Consider the following 16,308-nt stretch of genomic DNA (forward strand, 5'->3'; position numbering starts at 1 on the left):
GACGGAACATCTCAAAAACGATAAATGGAAGAAATAACATACAGTAATTTCAATAATACATGCTTATTTCGTCTTTTAAAAGTTAGTCTTAACATGTATTTAGTGTTACTTACATTGTTTTCTTTAAATTCAATGATTACATATTTTCTACGTAGCCAAAGGCGCCAACTTAAAATAAATTCGGGGGGCCAGGTTGGCATAAACAATATTTTATATATGTAAATATATATAATAACTGTCCCTATGCGTGAATTTTGGGGGGCTGATCGCCTAAATTCGCTCAGATAAAGATAAAGATAAAGTAGTACAATGGAGGAACTAATATGTTCAATTTTATCTGAAAAACTCAATATGCTGACCAAGGGAGAATTTAATTTTATTTTAAAACATACACTAAACGTTACGTTTCAACCTTCTAGCAAGGTCTTTTTCAGACTCTGTACCAAACAAGGCTTAATGGTGTTCGTCATTAATTAAATCAAACAGCCAAGTAAAACTGTGTAGGCTAATTAAGTTAACGAACTTTTAACTGAGATAAAAGCATATTCGTCGATATTTTGCGACTGCTGGCCACATAATATTTTCGCCTGCCTCTCCTCTGGACCTTCACGTTCACGTTTTTTGAAAATTTGTTCGGGTGATGGATCCAGAAAGAGTAAATCACACCAGGCTCGTACCCAGGATTTTTTATGGGGGGGGGGGGGGGGGCAAGCCCGAAACCGTTGATTATTTATATGAATGGCTTATTGCAGAAAGGGACCTGAGTCACTTTTGCACAATTCTGAGAAAAACAAGAAAAATCGTATAATATTGAGAGTGTAAGAAAGAAATGTGCTGTTGTTGGCTCAAATTTTTAGCATAATGAATAGTTAATTTTGCAACCCTCAATGCGCCCTCCTGCAGTATGCTGCTAGAGACAGAGGAGATGAAAAAGTTGTGACTCCGATACCTTAAAAATGTGACTCAGGTCCCTTTCTGCAGTAAGCCATTCATATATATTATATCATGAAATATATGTCAATTATTAAATCATTAATTAATATCATTAAACATGTATAAATAAATAAATTTGGTACATTTATAAACCAGCAAATTAATTCCGTTAACAACTGACTCAAAATGTCAAGAAATTAGAAGATATGTGAAATGTTTTAATAAGTGTTAGATTTTATTTAATTATTGCTTTCTATTAATAATGATCTGTTATGTTTCTATAATAGTGTAAATCTGTTAATGATCTCTCGAGAGGAAATATTTCCTTATCAGAGCTGTAGCTAGAGATTTCAGCACCCAGGACGAGAATAGTTTTTCGCACCCCCCTGCGCTGAATTTGCACTCCCTCCCCTGCCTAGATGTAGCTCGCATACTTAGACATTGAATACATTTTATGTACCTACTCTTTTCCGTCGAATCGGACGAAAAGAAAACTTAGCATTCAAGAAATGTGGCTAATAAAAGGTCCGTCGGTTGTGCATCCCACCTCATCTTCATTCAAGCAGTGTGTGGTATTGTTCGCATCTGCAAATTGGGTTGCAAATTAACGATCTGATATACGTAACTAGATGGAGGGGTAAACAAATAAGAGACTTCAAGAACACACTAGTTTCCTATTAAATTAACATTTAAGTGCTATGTTTTATTTCCGACGAGAGGAGGTGAGAAATGGAGGAGAAATAGCAGGTCGGTCTAATTTCTGTGTTCCAGGGGCCTAGGGTGACTATAATTACAACCCCCTCCGCAGCTACGGCTCCGTTCAGTTAGTCCATTATGAATAATTATAAAATCTTATCAGTGACTATAGAAGTGCGTTTTAACCGCATGCTGTTACCAGCTCTAAAGAAGGAAACAGACAGACAGAGAGAGCAAGAGATGTATGCAACATCCACACACAGACAAACATCATTATTTTTTATTCCTCCTTTGTATGTGTTTCTGATATTATTCTTCGTAAAGTATGTATGAAGTCTAAACAAATTGCTTATTTTAATTTTTATAACAGAAACTCTTCCCCTCGGAAAATTTTGATGGAGGTGAATTTTAATAGAACAAGATCCTTGGTGGGAAGGTGGGAGATCCCTGGAGTGTTGCAATATTATGGATCAAAGTAATGGAAAAAAATCAACCCCCCTCTCTTTCTCTTCCTGACCCGACAATCAACAATACAGTCTGTCACATGAAGTACAGCTCGGTGCTTATTGATTACATTCCATTGTCAAAAGTATTTGAATAATACAATATTCCCAAATTAACAATGTTTTCAATTTACTTATACCCCCACCATTGAACAGCCATGATTTGATTTGATTTGTAATAAAGATAATCTGTGATTACAAAGTAATATATTTATAAGTTAAATGACATATATTAAGAATGATTCTTATAATGAAGAACATGCCTGAATGTGAATTAACAAAAAAAAAAAAGGACATTTTCTCATCAAGACTGCAGTTCGAAAAAAATCAGGACAGGGATTAAGAATAGTGATCTGTCCGTACAAAATTGAGACGTTTGGTAACTTTACATCAATGGTCATAAAACTAAAAATTGAAATTCTTGCAAAATCTGAAAAATAGTCCATATTATCCTAGTGGTCTTTTTATAGGTTCGCATTAAAATATTTCATGGCTTGAGGGGGGCATGCCCCCGCGGGGGATGGGTTGGTTGTGTGACTGCACTGGCATTCTAATTTTGGATACCTTACGTCACTTTTTCTTCTTCCCAAGAATTTGACATGAATTCAGATCAATGGCGGCATCAGAGGGGGTACGGGGTTCGAATGCCTCCCTCCCATGTCAACCAATCTGTAACTCCAACCTAAAAAGCTATTTCTTCATAGATAAATAAATGCTCTTTAGTCCAAATGTAACTTACATTTTTTTTTAAAAAAAAAATGACATTCAGGATGAATTCTAAACAAATGTATCCCGCCAGAAAATATCCACACCCGTCTCCCCACCGGGCCAGTAGCCAGAATTTTATTTCGGGGGGGCTCATCTCTAATCAGCAGCCCCATCTAAAGGAGAAAAAAGTAGGGGACAGATGTTTGTGAATTTAAGGTTTAGAGAACCGTTCTAAAAAAATAATAACTATGTTCTGCGTACCCAGAATTTCATTTCGGTAGGGGTTCAAAGTGGCAGGATTATAAACCAACGATCTATTTATAGGATTTCGAGGGGGACTTTCAACCCCAGGCCCCAAGGCCCGCCCTGGCTACGTGCCTGCTTCCCACTATCTTTTTCTGGAGCTGTCACTGATTCATATAGGTGTGTGTATGTATGTATGTAATTCTAAATATATACCAATTTGCACTGCAGATCTGTAGGAATGACAAATGATCATAACCGAAATAAATTTAATTTAATTCATGTGACTTCCTTGTAAGCAAGTGCAACGTTTATGTTGTTCCTGTTGGTTGTTTACAAACACAGACATGCTATATACTCGCTCTTTGGATTTGTATAAGGCAGTATAATGTGAAGGAAAATTATACTTACATAAAGTTAATAGAAAAAGTGCAAGTTCATGATATTCACAAATTTTAAAGTTGAAAAGTATAGGTGTGAATGAATGAATATTTCTTGTCATTTAAGAAAACAACTCTTGTAGCAGGTTAATTATTTTCTACCAATATATCTGGTCAGTGAGCCAACGATACAGCTGATGTGATGTGATGTTTTGATGGAATATGGCGGAAAGCGTTAGGAAGCTGAGACAGTGATCGGATAAAATCAATAAAGGTAAGTTTATGTTATTGCAATTACTGGGGTACGCAACTAATGAATATTGCCAAATTGTAATAGCCTTAAAGAAACTAATTTTGTCCTTATGATGTAATCGACGTTTAAAAACCAGGTGACGTTCTGTTGCTATGTGAATGGTACTACATTAGATAACGACCAGAATGCTTTCTTTGTTGACTTCCATCTTCTGTAGGTTTGTTTCTTATTTAGGTTCGCGGGCTAGGATGATGCTGGGATTTTGGCAGTAATTATTGGAAATGTTTCAAGTGTGGTAGTTTTGTGTTCCAAGTCGAGTTTACGTTCTGATGCCTGCAGAAGAAAACAAACAGTGGTGTGTGTACTAGTATACGGACGCAGTGACAGTTGCTCTCACTTTCTCAAATATTATTATCTGTCAGTTTACAATTGAAACTTTTTTAAACTTAAAATTCAATTAATTCACGATTACCTAGTGCAAAACTTCTGTGTTTTTTGTACACATACCTGACGTGTACTTACGGAAGAATGTGTTTATCTGTTAATACAATGGAGTGTTTTTTCTTCGAGAATAGACAGATGTACGTTTCTCTGCCAGCTGATCGTAATTAATACATAAAAGAAAGGTTTTACTTTTGCCGTAACATTTCTGTGTGATAGTAGATTTGGGCAATGGATAGAAAGCGAAGATCTCGATCAAGAAGTGAATCTAGTAGAGCATTTGGGAAAAAGGTTAGTTCTGTTAAGTATTAGATACCCTTATACAGTATGTAACATTCTTATTCGTACACACGGATTTTCAAAGAAAATTCTTTAATATCTGAAAGGAAATACACTCTTTTGAAATTGTTTCTTTACAATTCAATAACTAATATCATTAGGAACATAAAATCTTACCCAAATTCTGTATAACCAATGAAAATAATAAATTAAATGAAACTGAAAGATAAACATGCCATTTTTTGTACAACTTTTCTATTCGTACACTTAATAATATAAAAGAAAAAAGTATATATTCAGAGCAAATTGACTGACAGTTCTAATACTTTGATGCGTATCCTTTGGCTTTAATTACTGCTTGACACCTGTTCTTCATAGAATTAACCAGTTTTCAACTCTTGTTTGGACTTGACGACTGCTTTATGGAATCGTCTCTTTAAAATTGCCCATAAATGCTTAATGGGATTTAAGTCTAGACTTTGAGCTGGTGTTTGTAGTAGTTTGGGCACATTCCATATTAGCCAATTCATGTTAACTCGCGCCTTATGCTTACTGTCATTGTCTTGTTGGAATCTGTAGATAGGCGGCATGTCCATTTTTTGGGCACTCTGCTTTACATTGTTCTTCAATATGTCCAAATAGACATATGCATCCATGATACCGTCAATAAACTGGATGGTACTCGTACCAACACCTTTGGACGACATACAGCCCCAAATCATTAATGATCCACCACCGTGTTTAACTGTTAGAACTGTGTTAATGTGATCACTGTCTTTATTTGATTTTCTCCAGACCCTATTTATCCCATCTGACCCGTATATATTAATCTTGGACTCGTCTGACCATTTGACACTATCCCAAAATTCCTGGTCCTTGTGGATGTGATCTTTCGCGAATGAAAGTCTATTTCTGCGATTCACCTTATTTACATACGAACTCTTTAGTGGTGCTATGCACAGGGGAACACTTTACCTTTTTTACCTTTACTCTTTAGTGGTATTCTGCCATGATATCCATGCTTCCACAAGGCACGTTGGACAGTTTGATCGGACATCATCTTGCCAGCAACATTGTTTACTAACGGTCGTAACTGAGGAACACTTAGTCGGGGGTTTTCTCGCACTCTTTTTAAAGTTAAGCGTTCATCACGTTTATTCAACCGTGTCTCTTTTTTTTTTTTTGGCACATTCTGTGTTGAACCTTCCTCTCTAAATTTGTTTACTACTGTATGTATTGAACTGTGGAGTGTGATTTATTGACTGTTTGTCCAATTTTTTCTTAACAAATAACCTCTAAGAGCCAAATTTATAATAGCATCCTTCAGATCGGAACTAAATTCCTTCACCTTGCCATTTCGAACACGCTGATAGATAGACGATAGGCCTACAACAATAACTGCGCCAGCATTCCGCCTGACGGGGAGCGCGCCTTCATGTTCAAACTTGTTACGAAGTTGCAAACTGCACGAAATCGCCTAAAAAGCGGTGGCGCTGTATGTGAGGAAGATTGAAACTCTTGCCTGTACGAATAACAATGTTGCATGAAACAGGGTATTTTTCTCTTTTCACACAAATTAAATGCTCTGTTTATGCACTTTGAACATACATTTTTATTGACATTTGTTGGTGAAACCTTCATTAACATTACTTTCCATGTACATATGAAAATGATTATATTTACTAGTAGATATGACATTTTTTCCTCGGAAATTCTATGTGTACGAATAACAATGTTACATACTGTATGTATACATAAAAGGTGGATTAAAATGTACGTATTGTTTTCAAACCAGTTGACAGCTGCATTATGGAATTCAGTAAAAAATAATACTTTTCCTTTGTACTGTAATAATACATTTAATTTTTCAAAAACTTAATGGTTCTCATCATGATTCTGAATTGGCAAATGAGTAAGATTATTACATATGTTAGCCTCTTAAAAAAAACATTGATTAAGGGGCCTCCCCGATGGCGCAGTAGCAGCGTTGTCGCCTTGTAATCAAGGGGTCTCGGGTTCGATACCCATTGGAGGCACATTGAAGGTGGTTTGGATCCCACTTTAAACTGTAGGTCCACTCCCGATTAGGCTTACTGTGCATAAAGTGGACTTAAAACACCAAATCAATCGATCAAAACATTGATTAAGCAATTATACACTACTGTTATGAGGTGTTCCTAATTGTTACAATGAAATTCAAAAATTGATACACCTTTTGTGTATTACTACATTTTAGCTCAAATTTTACCCTTGAAAAATTTGTTTTTGGTTTAGGACACCAGCGACAGTGTATCTCCTTGAAAATTACATTGTGTCTTATGGAAGCTAAAACTTATTTCTAGATATGGAAGCCCCCGTATCCCAGAGTAATTTGTCATTTATCTTTCTTCATGAAATAGCATTGTGTGAACACACACAAAATCCTCCTCTCCCAAAAAGAAACAAATGCAAGTGCAAACAGCATCATATGTAACACTCATAACTTAATAACAAACAACAAAATTACTAATGTGATGAAAGATAACACCAATACACATACATACATACTTTGAAAACATAGTTTTTCACTACCTGCTTGCCGGGACTAATTATGTGAAGTGCTGTACAAATCACATAATGAATACTTAAAGCTTGCAGGGTGTCAAATATACATCAGACTCAATTGAACTTGTGTGTGGAATAAATCAGAACATTCTTTCACTATCATGCTCCAATTCTACACTTCATTCGCATTATTGTACACTCGTATTATTGCTTTAACATGCTAATACATTATTTTAGGCATCTGTGTTCACAATGTTTATTTATTTATTCATTTTTTTGTTTTTTTTGCTCAAAATAATAATGTGTACAATAGCAGCTTTGTCTCATGGCAAGATATAATTAAAAAGCAATTAGTTCTGTGATCATTTGTTTCCATATTATTGCAAGTGGGCTGCAGACTTTCTTGTCTTGTTAGGACTGTAACTGTACCATTGTGGTAATCTGCTATTAGCTATTTAAGCTAACCATATACATCCCTATTCAAATAAGGTTACAACAATAAAATGGTTCTATTATACAGGGGTATACAGAACTAAAAAAATTCAGGAGCCAGCATTTTTTTTTCAAATTCACGTTAGGAAAGCCACAAATTCACCAAGATAAGTTATGAAATTGATTTACATTGTATTAATTAATGCTAAAATTGGATTAAAAGTAATTAATTCTTGCGCTGGAGTGGCCATCCAAAGGAAGGCTCAACTGGTAACACCATAAATAAGTCCGACTCTACCATATCGCTGCAGATTTTAAAATTCGGTTACCAACAGTGAAAAAAAATATAATGGCATGTTTATTATTCTGATTTAATAATGCACATGATACAGAAAAAACACAAACATTAAAAAACACACTTAATTCATTATTTAAAAAAAAAGGGTAAGAATTTATAATACCGAACCCCTCCCTGATGTTTGTAATATTTCGCATAAGTACTCACTAATTGAGGCCTCCTAATCACAAATTTGAAATTAAAATTTGGGGATCACGTGTAGAAATTGCAAAACAAGCGAAATTGAGTGAGGACATTTTGCCGTTACAGTGCTACGAAACTAACATTTTTTTTTTCGGTCTGTGATCACAATTGGCCCACAAACTATTCATGGATAGCCCCACGAACCATTCTCGGTAAGGTTAGGTTAGGTTATGCAAACATATTTAAAATATGGGGTCATAGAACCATGCACGGGTAGCCCCACAAAACATTCACGGATAGCCCCCAACCATTCACGGTAAGGTTAGGTTAGGGAAGCATAGTTAAAATTTGGGGTCGTAGTAATATCAGGAATATATAAATTTCATTCTAAAACGTAAAATATTGCATTAACCATTGTTTTCATGGAGAAATCCAGGGTTTCTGTTCCGATCGCGGACCCTCTCAATTTCGCTTATTTTGCAATTTCTACACGTGACCCCCCCCCCCCCCCCCAATTTTAACTTCAAATACGTGATTAGGAGGCCTCAATTAGTGAGTATGCGAAATATTACAAAAATCGAGGAGGGGTCTGGTATTGTAAATTCGCTCCAAAAAAGGTAATGAAAATTTCCATATGCACACTCAAAATAAATAAAAAATCTTTAGGACTGAATTTGAATATTCATGTGCCAGGTGAAAATTTTCAGGCATCATGGCAACTGAAAATCATTGGAGTGGTGAATCACAGTTGGTATATATTAGATTAAATGGTTGAGCGCTGGTGCAAAGTAATGGAGGCATGCTCTAATCTTGACGAACTATCTATTTATCACTTGATTAGTGCAAATGGAAGATGAAGTACATAATTTGCTCCTTTATTACATCTACAGTATCAGTGTAGTATTGTTTAGATTTTTACAGAACCCAATGGTAAATATCTTGACACCAGCATAGCTTATGCTGACCAATGCAGAGCATTCCAGTTTGCGCAAGTAGGTTGTAGAAAACTCCAGTAGTGTAGATAGAGCCTGATCTGATAACACTGAGAACTCTTGTTTTGCCAAAATCCAGAACTGAAGTACTTTCGTTTCCTTAAATTTGACCTTCTAAGTTCGTCAGCCTGAAGTTAGCCAACTCTTCTGCCTCATGTAATGAAACGTGTTTTGTATCTTCTGTTGTCATTACAATAGTATTGTGGGCCCAGTCATATTCATTCACATGGGGAAGGAAAATGGTGTTGCATTTTAGTGTCCAAAACTGATAGAAGTTCTAAAATCAAACTGGAAGCTATGTTTGTACCAGTATCGTCTATGAGAGGAAGCATTTGAAGGTCACTGTTTTCAGCTTTGACTTCCATGTTTTGATTATTTTTAAAGAATGCATCTAGCCTGTTTCGCTTCCTCATACTAGCACTGAGTATTCAAATATCCAAAAATATCAGCTAAATATGCAACTTTTGAATACCATGTTTCATCGTTAACCCTAGAATATAATGTGTCCTTTGCAAAACGTTAAAGCTAACCATTCGACTGCTGGACTACTTACTGATTTCCTGATAATTAAAACAGCATAGGTACATTTTACAAAACACATTTATTTAATTTACTACAAAAGTTATTATTTACTTATATAAGACATGAATAGCATGCAGGAATGCAAAATTACTCTTTTGTAAGTCTTGAGTGCACTCAAAACAACACTTAACTGATCTTCACCGCACATAGCTTTGGAGCAACAGTAACAGAGGAATCTGGTCATCCTCTGCTTGCTTGAGGATCAGAATGCACAAATCTTCCTTCCTTGTTCTTGTTGAGCAACTGCATTAGTGTTTTGCATTTCCACATTCAGGATGTTAGGAAAATCTTGTGAAGTTGTCGTGGAAGTTTTGGTGTACTTAGACATTAACGCTTCGTCTGCCAGACGATGCAAAATTAGAATCACACAAAGGAACACTTTTGTAAATGGACACCGATGCTTCCCGTCAGTCTCTTTGACCCAAATGAAAGTAGAAATGGAAGGAGGGTGAGACAAGAAAGTGGCACCACGTGCGTAGTCTGCCAGACAACGTGTTTGCTTTCTTGGGTTAATGAGGACAGCAAAATCAAGTTTCTGGCAAATATTGGTTATAATTCATTCTTACATTAATAAAATGTCGCTAACCAGTAAATGTTCTTGTGAATGATCAGAGTTTCATGATGAGAGCCTGCTTCCAGGCACATGACTTTCAGAAATCTATTTTTTACTGTTCTACTTTTCATAAAGTTTTACTGAGATCATTGTGCTCCTTAGAGCTGGAAGAATGGTTTATGCTGCCAAAGCTTTGTGATGTAAGAATACAATGGGTGGATCCAATGTTAGGAAAATCATGCTTTAATCTTGAAGGAGAGCCTTTCATTCAACAGGCATTGCTAGTTTGCCATTAGTGTACACTGAAAGCACATAGTTAATTTTCTTCCAATTTAGTTGTCATGGAATCGTAGATGTCGAATCCTATTGATGTGAGAGGAAATTTTCTTCGCTATAGGAACTGTTCCACAAGAGAATCTTATAGAGAAATCTTATGTAGTTCATATCATCATGTGATTTTTATGCTTCTTGGTTCTGAATGCCAGAGGATGTCTTCTATGTAGCGAAAACTAGTATCATTGGGCAAAGATACTTTCGGTATTTCCCTCATAGCATCTCCTACCTCAGATTTTACTGTTTCTTTATAAGCAGGTAAAATCGTGGTTCCTGCTGCTGTATGTGGCTGCATTTTCTGGTACACTTTATAGCTCACTACTTGCACTTTTTCTGCAATTGTTACTATTTTCTCCATTATTTTGATGTGCTTTACTTCAGAGGAGACTAAACTGAAATAGGCTTTATCTATATCTATTAAATGGCTGTGTTTTATCTTAAAGCAAGTATCTCTTAAGCTTACTCAAGTGTCTCTTAACCATATTTTCATTTCTCAGTTGTTTGCCACACACAACACAAACACAGGAAGTTCATGATTTTCAGATTCAGTGTACATAAATCCATAACTAAATAAGACTGTGTACAGCACTGGAAGATAAATTGATGTGGGAAAGTAACTTGGCATGAACACTTGATACGGGCAAATCTCTTGTATTTCCACAATGTTGTTCTTTACTTTGGCTGCTTAATAATTGTTAGTATTAACTAAAATCTTATCCATATTAAAGAAATGTCATGGACACTGAAAATATTGCAACTTAATCAACAATCTTCAAAGTGTACAGTCAACTCGCCACTCTGTTTCTAGTGAATTGGGGATGAGTGTTAATTGGTTTATGTATGCCCAACTATGGTTCGCGAGTGATCAAGTAGTTCCTGCTAGAGTTTGTGATATATTGTCACCACTCCTGAGTGCTCAAAATGTTAAAGCAGGCAGGGGTGCAATCTACTATGTTATTGCTGAGAGTTGGTCAAATGTTCAACCCAATGTAATTATGTTTGACTATAGTTGTGTCAATTTTGTTGGTCTGTTTTTGCACTGATTTAAGTGTTTATCGTGGAATAGTGTGATTATCTGTGGATATTGTGCTATTTATTCCATGACGAAAGACCTGAATGAAATAGGCTGGGTTGGAAGAGCTTAATTAAAAAAAGAAAAAAGAAACAATCTACTGTACCGATTTGCCACAACATTCCACATAGTAAAACAGTGCCCCGTGATCAAAAAAAAAAAAGGATTGAGAACTACTGGGTTAGGTAATTAGGTCCATGGTACCTTGAACCCTTCATTAATTTGTGATGGTTGGTATTGTATTTCAGCGATTCTGTTACGAAAGCATTCTTATATGGTTCTTTGATATCGAAATCACTCATGTGTCAATGATGGTACATTAAATATGTGAGAATTATTGTTGCAGAACTTTGTTTATCCAAAATTTTCTTCCAATGCATTTAAGTTTGTATTTAGGGGACTGTAAAGGTAAATTTAGGGCCAAATGACCATAAATTGGGTATTTGTGCAAAATTTTAGAAACACGTTAATGAAATATTGTGCATGTGTGGATAAGTCACTGCATTTAAATGCATGTAGGTATGTATATGCTTTTGCATTTGAAAAGCTTCTGAAAACCATAAAAAATTGGGGGAGGGATGTGACAAGCCATATGGTGGACCTTACTTCTATTTCCTCAGTGTTTCTGAAAATTAGTTGCATGTGTAAAAAAGTAGCTATTAAACTATCATAACCACCTTGTTTATTATTATTAATTGTGTGGCTAAAAGTACTATATTCATATTCATCTTACAGAAGTAGTTATTATAACACTCTTAACTTCTTTCCCATAGATGACCAAGGCCCAAAACAAGAGATTATTGACATGTGAGGATATTTGCAAATTCTGCTAACCCTCTCTGCTATACAGACTCACTCTATATTGAGAAACGCTTTCAATTAAGATAAATATAGAGCCATTTTTTATACCCAATCAAATATACGTGCTTTACTCAGCGCTCATTCTACATAACTGTAGGCTTACATGTAAAATTGATTAAAAAAATAGAAATATCGACATTTCCAGAGTGATTAAAATGTTGAAAGAATGAATGAATAGAGTAATTGTAATGTATTTGCGTACCCTTTATACTGTTGTACTAAGTAACATGTTTGTTGTATACTGTAGACATTACTGTAAATGTCATAATGATGCCGTGTGTGCTCTATCTACTACATCAAGTGACTGACTTTGTAAATACTAAATTTCAGAAACTCATTTTCTTGACATTTCGACACGTGAAGAAAATACTACAATTAATTTGATATATTAGTATAGTTTTTGCTTTTTTGGTCAAAATACATATATTTTTAGTTCATGTATGATTTTGAATCAATGATTCATTCTACCTTTTTCTGTTAAAAGAAACACATATTCATGTATGGAGATTCATGAAATGCATTTCTAGTTACTATTGAGTTCATTACAACTATTGTTTTATGTTTAATTCTGTCAGTACTGTTTTAGTACCACATCAGGACAGTATATCTGTGAGCATTTTTGTTCATGTCGAACCATTGACCTTTGCCTGCCTTCCTTTTTTTTAGAAGAAACATATGCTGACAAGTCAGTACTGCATGCAGGATCTGACATAGCTGTTCATATTTTGTGTCTGATTTCAGATTGAAATATTCATAATAAGTCCTTGAAGTTGTTATTGTTTGGTGGAGAGATGGATGTTTGCTCAAGCCATGAAGCTAAGTGGGAGGATGATCTTAGTGTAAACTTTCCCAGTTGAAGGATACCATTCCTCTCCACTTCGAGCACTGATAATAATAGACCTAATAATAATAAAATAACAGCCTTATTGTACTGACATTTACACACACCCATTATTTCTCTTCCTCTACATAGTCATGATGACAATACATGTTCCACAAACAAAATTGCACAAAGCAGTACTAGTTTCTGCAAATCCATTAACACACATCTAATGGCAACATTAAATTGAAACTACTGCAAATAACCCCCTTATGATTCCAAGTTTGTTATTATTATTATATCCTTGGGGCAGAGGCGCAACCATGAATTTTTGTCTGGGGGGGGGGGCAATTACCAGGACAAACTTACCAATAATAATGATAATAATAATAATAATAACAACAATAATAATGACATTATTATTATTAATACTAGTGGTAGTAGTATCAAATACATGATTATCCTCATAAATTATGCAAAAAGGGGGTTGAAGTGGATGCTGTTTGGAACAAACTATTTGAAAAAAAATTCAACACGTTCAATTTCACATTAGCTAATAATGGAAAACAAGCACATAAACGGTATTTCTGAATAGCAGAAAATGAGTGATAAATGCATTCCGAATATAATTATTTTCATACATATAACATGTATAACTTTCATGTACAAGATATGTTTTACACATATGCATAAGAAAATACACATGCAACATGCTAACACTAAATTGTGTATATATTCAAAGTTCCATGTATGCATATTACTTAAATACATTATAGAAAAGAAACACACTGCGAGCGAAGCGAGCAAGAAAATTATTAGATTACATTTTTGCAACTAAAAACAATTTTGATTTAATAGGTAGCAAATAATTTCACGGGGCGCCATGGCATTCTCTCTTTTACAATTTTTTTTTATTTATGTAGATCGCTCGGCGTCCAGGGCCGACTCCCGCCGCCCCCTAAGTATGGATCTGAACTTGACAGAGGAGACTGAGAAAACATGCATTGTGAGCGAAGCGAGCAAGAAAATTTTATGAAATGTATTTTTACTTGCATAAAATTTGAAATTGAGGGGCCAATTGCCCCTCTGTGTACCCTGCAGAAGCCCTTGGCCGTCAACGTTTGCCCCCCTATAATTAACTTCCGTCCAAGGTTGGGGGGCAATGCCCCTCCCTGTGGTTGCGCCACTGCCTTGGGGACACTTTTTACTTGCTCCACTAGATGAGTTAATATCTAGCACAACTGTTTTTTATTATTTTTATTTATACAGTGAGTACACCGAAATGCATACTTTGTTATTAACTCTTACATTCCTTGGTCAAGAAAAAGCTTTAGAAGTTGGGGATTTTTTTTAGTCATAGTGTTTATGTTGTGTAAACTCTCACATGAAACTAATTTTTGCAACTTTGAAAATACTTTTTTGTAACTTAAATGAAGGATGCCAATTTCCAAGGAAAGTGGGGGGGGGGGGGTGACGGACTGGTTGGTTTACCCTCCCGTAGATGCTGTACAGTGAGATGCTCAAGTATTGCTCGACAAATTATCCATGACTATTTTATTTAATTTTTAGTTTGAATCCTACGTGTTTTAACCTTTTAGGGGGAGGCACCAAGCTTTGATCAAACGAATGAAACTAGTGTGTTGGAAAGTTGTTAATGGAAAAAGTACGGATATAAAGTATTCGTAAAATACTACTTTTGCAGAATGTTATCGAACACATGGGAATCACTTAGATCATTTGCGATTTTCGCATTTTTTACCCCCAAAGAATAAGCTCGATGTTTATTGAAGTTCATGAGAAACACTAAAATCACGTAGAGATACTACATCTGCATTGTTTTGTTTTTAAACTGAAGCCCCCTAACATATAGGTCACATGATACATTTGCGAAATTTTTTAGCTACATTTTTCGTTTAACATGAAAACGAAATTCAATTGTTTGATAATAATAATAATGTCATTTTTGATGTCTAGAAATGCTAAGTATATTCTTTTATTTTTGTCCAGCATTTTCCCCATCATTGTTCTTAATATAAAAATGTGATCTTGAGTCTGTCTCCCAGGTCTAAATCCAGCTTGTTCCTCTTCAAGTTTTCCCTCTATGATTTTTCTCAGCCTCCTTTCCAATATGTTCGTATACATCTTATATACCACTGATGATAGACATATTGCTCTGTAATTATCACATTCCTTATTACTCCCTTTCTTGTGTACTGGCACAATTATGTTCCTTTTCCACTCTTCTGGTATAGTCTTAGTTTTCCATACTTCCCTTAATATATTCAGTAGTATTTCAGCCATTCTTGGTCCTCCATATTTTATAAGTTCTGGTGCTATTCCATCCCATCCTGCTGCTTTCCCAATTCGTATCCGTTTAATTACTTCTCTCACTTCATTCTCTGTTATCATCATATCTTCTTCTACATGCTCCTCCTTTGTTGCTGTAAAAGTTGCATTAATGTGGCAAAAATTCGGTAGGGGCAGTGCCCACGTGAGCCCGTGCTCTGCTACACCAATTGACAGGACTAAGCTAACACTTGTACACCCAACGGCGAAAGAAACAGTAGGCGACTTGTACACCACCATTTTCATTCGGTCTGTATTACACAACGTGGAATTGAAATAATGACTTCAATAAGCAGAGAACAATACCTGCTTCGAACCAACATAGTTTCATTCCTTAAAACAACACAGGATGTAGAATAAAGAAGTAATGAAAATAGCTGTTGATAATTTGCCTACCATTATCTTTGCCGTTGAATGTACCAGAGAGCATCTTGTACAGTCTACTTCCTGTGTTGTGTTATGGAATGGAATTCTGTTGATGCGAAGCAGATGTTGCCTTCTTCTTATTGACGTTTTTATTTCAAATCACGATCGTCACATTGCGAGAAACAGAATGAATGAAAATGGTGATGTACAATTCGCCTACTGTTACTTTGCCGTTAACTGTACAATCGCTACCCACTTCCTTTTGGTCACATTCCCCTCGTACGAATCGTGCAACTGACCTAACGTAACTGTGTTTGACAAATGAAAAAAAAGCCAAAATAGTTTAAAAGCTGAAAATGTTAAAAGCAGGCGACGTTATATTAGTCGCACTGGGAAGCTTTTCCCGCAGTCCCCCGTGCAAGTTTCCGTGCAGTGCTTCTGACGACCTTGACTTTGACATTTTCGTATTGATCAAGGGAAGGTCGGCGGT

General features: G+C 35.6%; 1 protein-coding gene across 2 annotated transcripts in view; it reads left to right on the plus strand.

The window, feature by feature from the left end:
* Window positions 1–3,502: 3,502 nt before the first annotated feature.
* Window positions 3,503–16,308, plus strand: part of LOC145998695 (GTP-binding protein 2) — a 68,993-nt gene continuing 56,187 nt past the window's right edge. Inside the window, exon 1 of one of the 2 annotated variants that reach the window (XM_083135193.1) lies at window positions 3,503–3,737. Coding sequence is in view for 1 of the 2 variants with exons in the window: in XM_083135175.1 (XP_082991301.1) it covers window positions 4,389–4,448 (60 nt within the window). In the remaining variant the exon portion in view is untranslated. Of the gene's footprint in view, window positions 3,738–3,949; window positions 4,449–16,308 lie in introns of those variants that run through there. The other variant, XM_083135175.1, reaches the window with a different exon arrangement.

Source organism: Lepisma saccharinum, chromosome 1, assembly GCF_977018435.1.
Source record: "Lepisma saccharinum chromosome 1, izLepSacc3.1, whole genome shotgun sequence".
Taxonomy (NCBI): Eukaryota; Metazoa; Arthropoda; class Insecta; order Zygentoma; family Lepismatidae; genus Lepisma; species Lepisma saccharinum.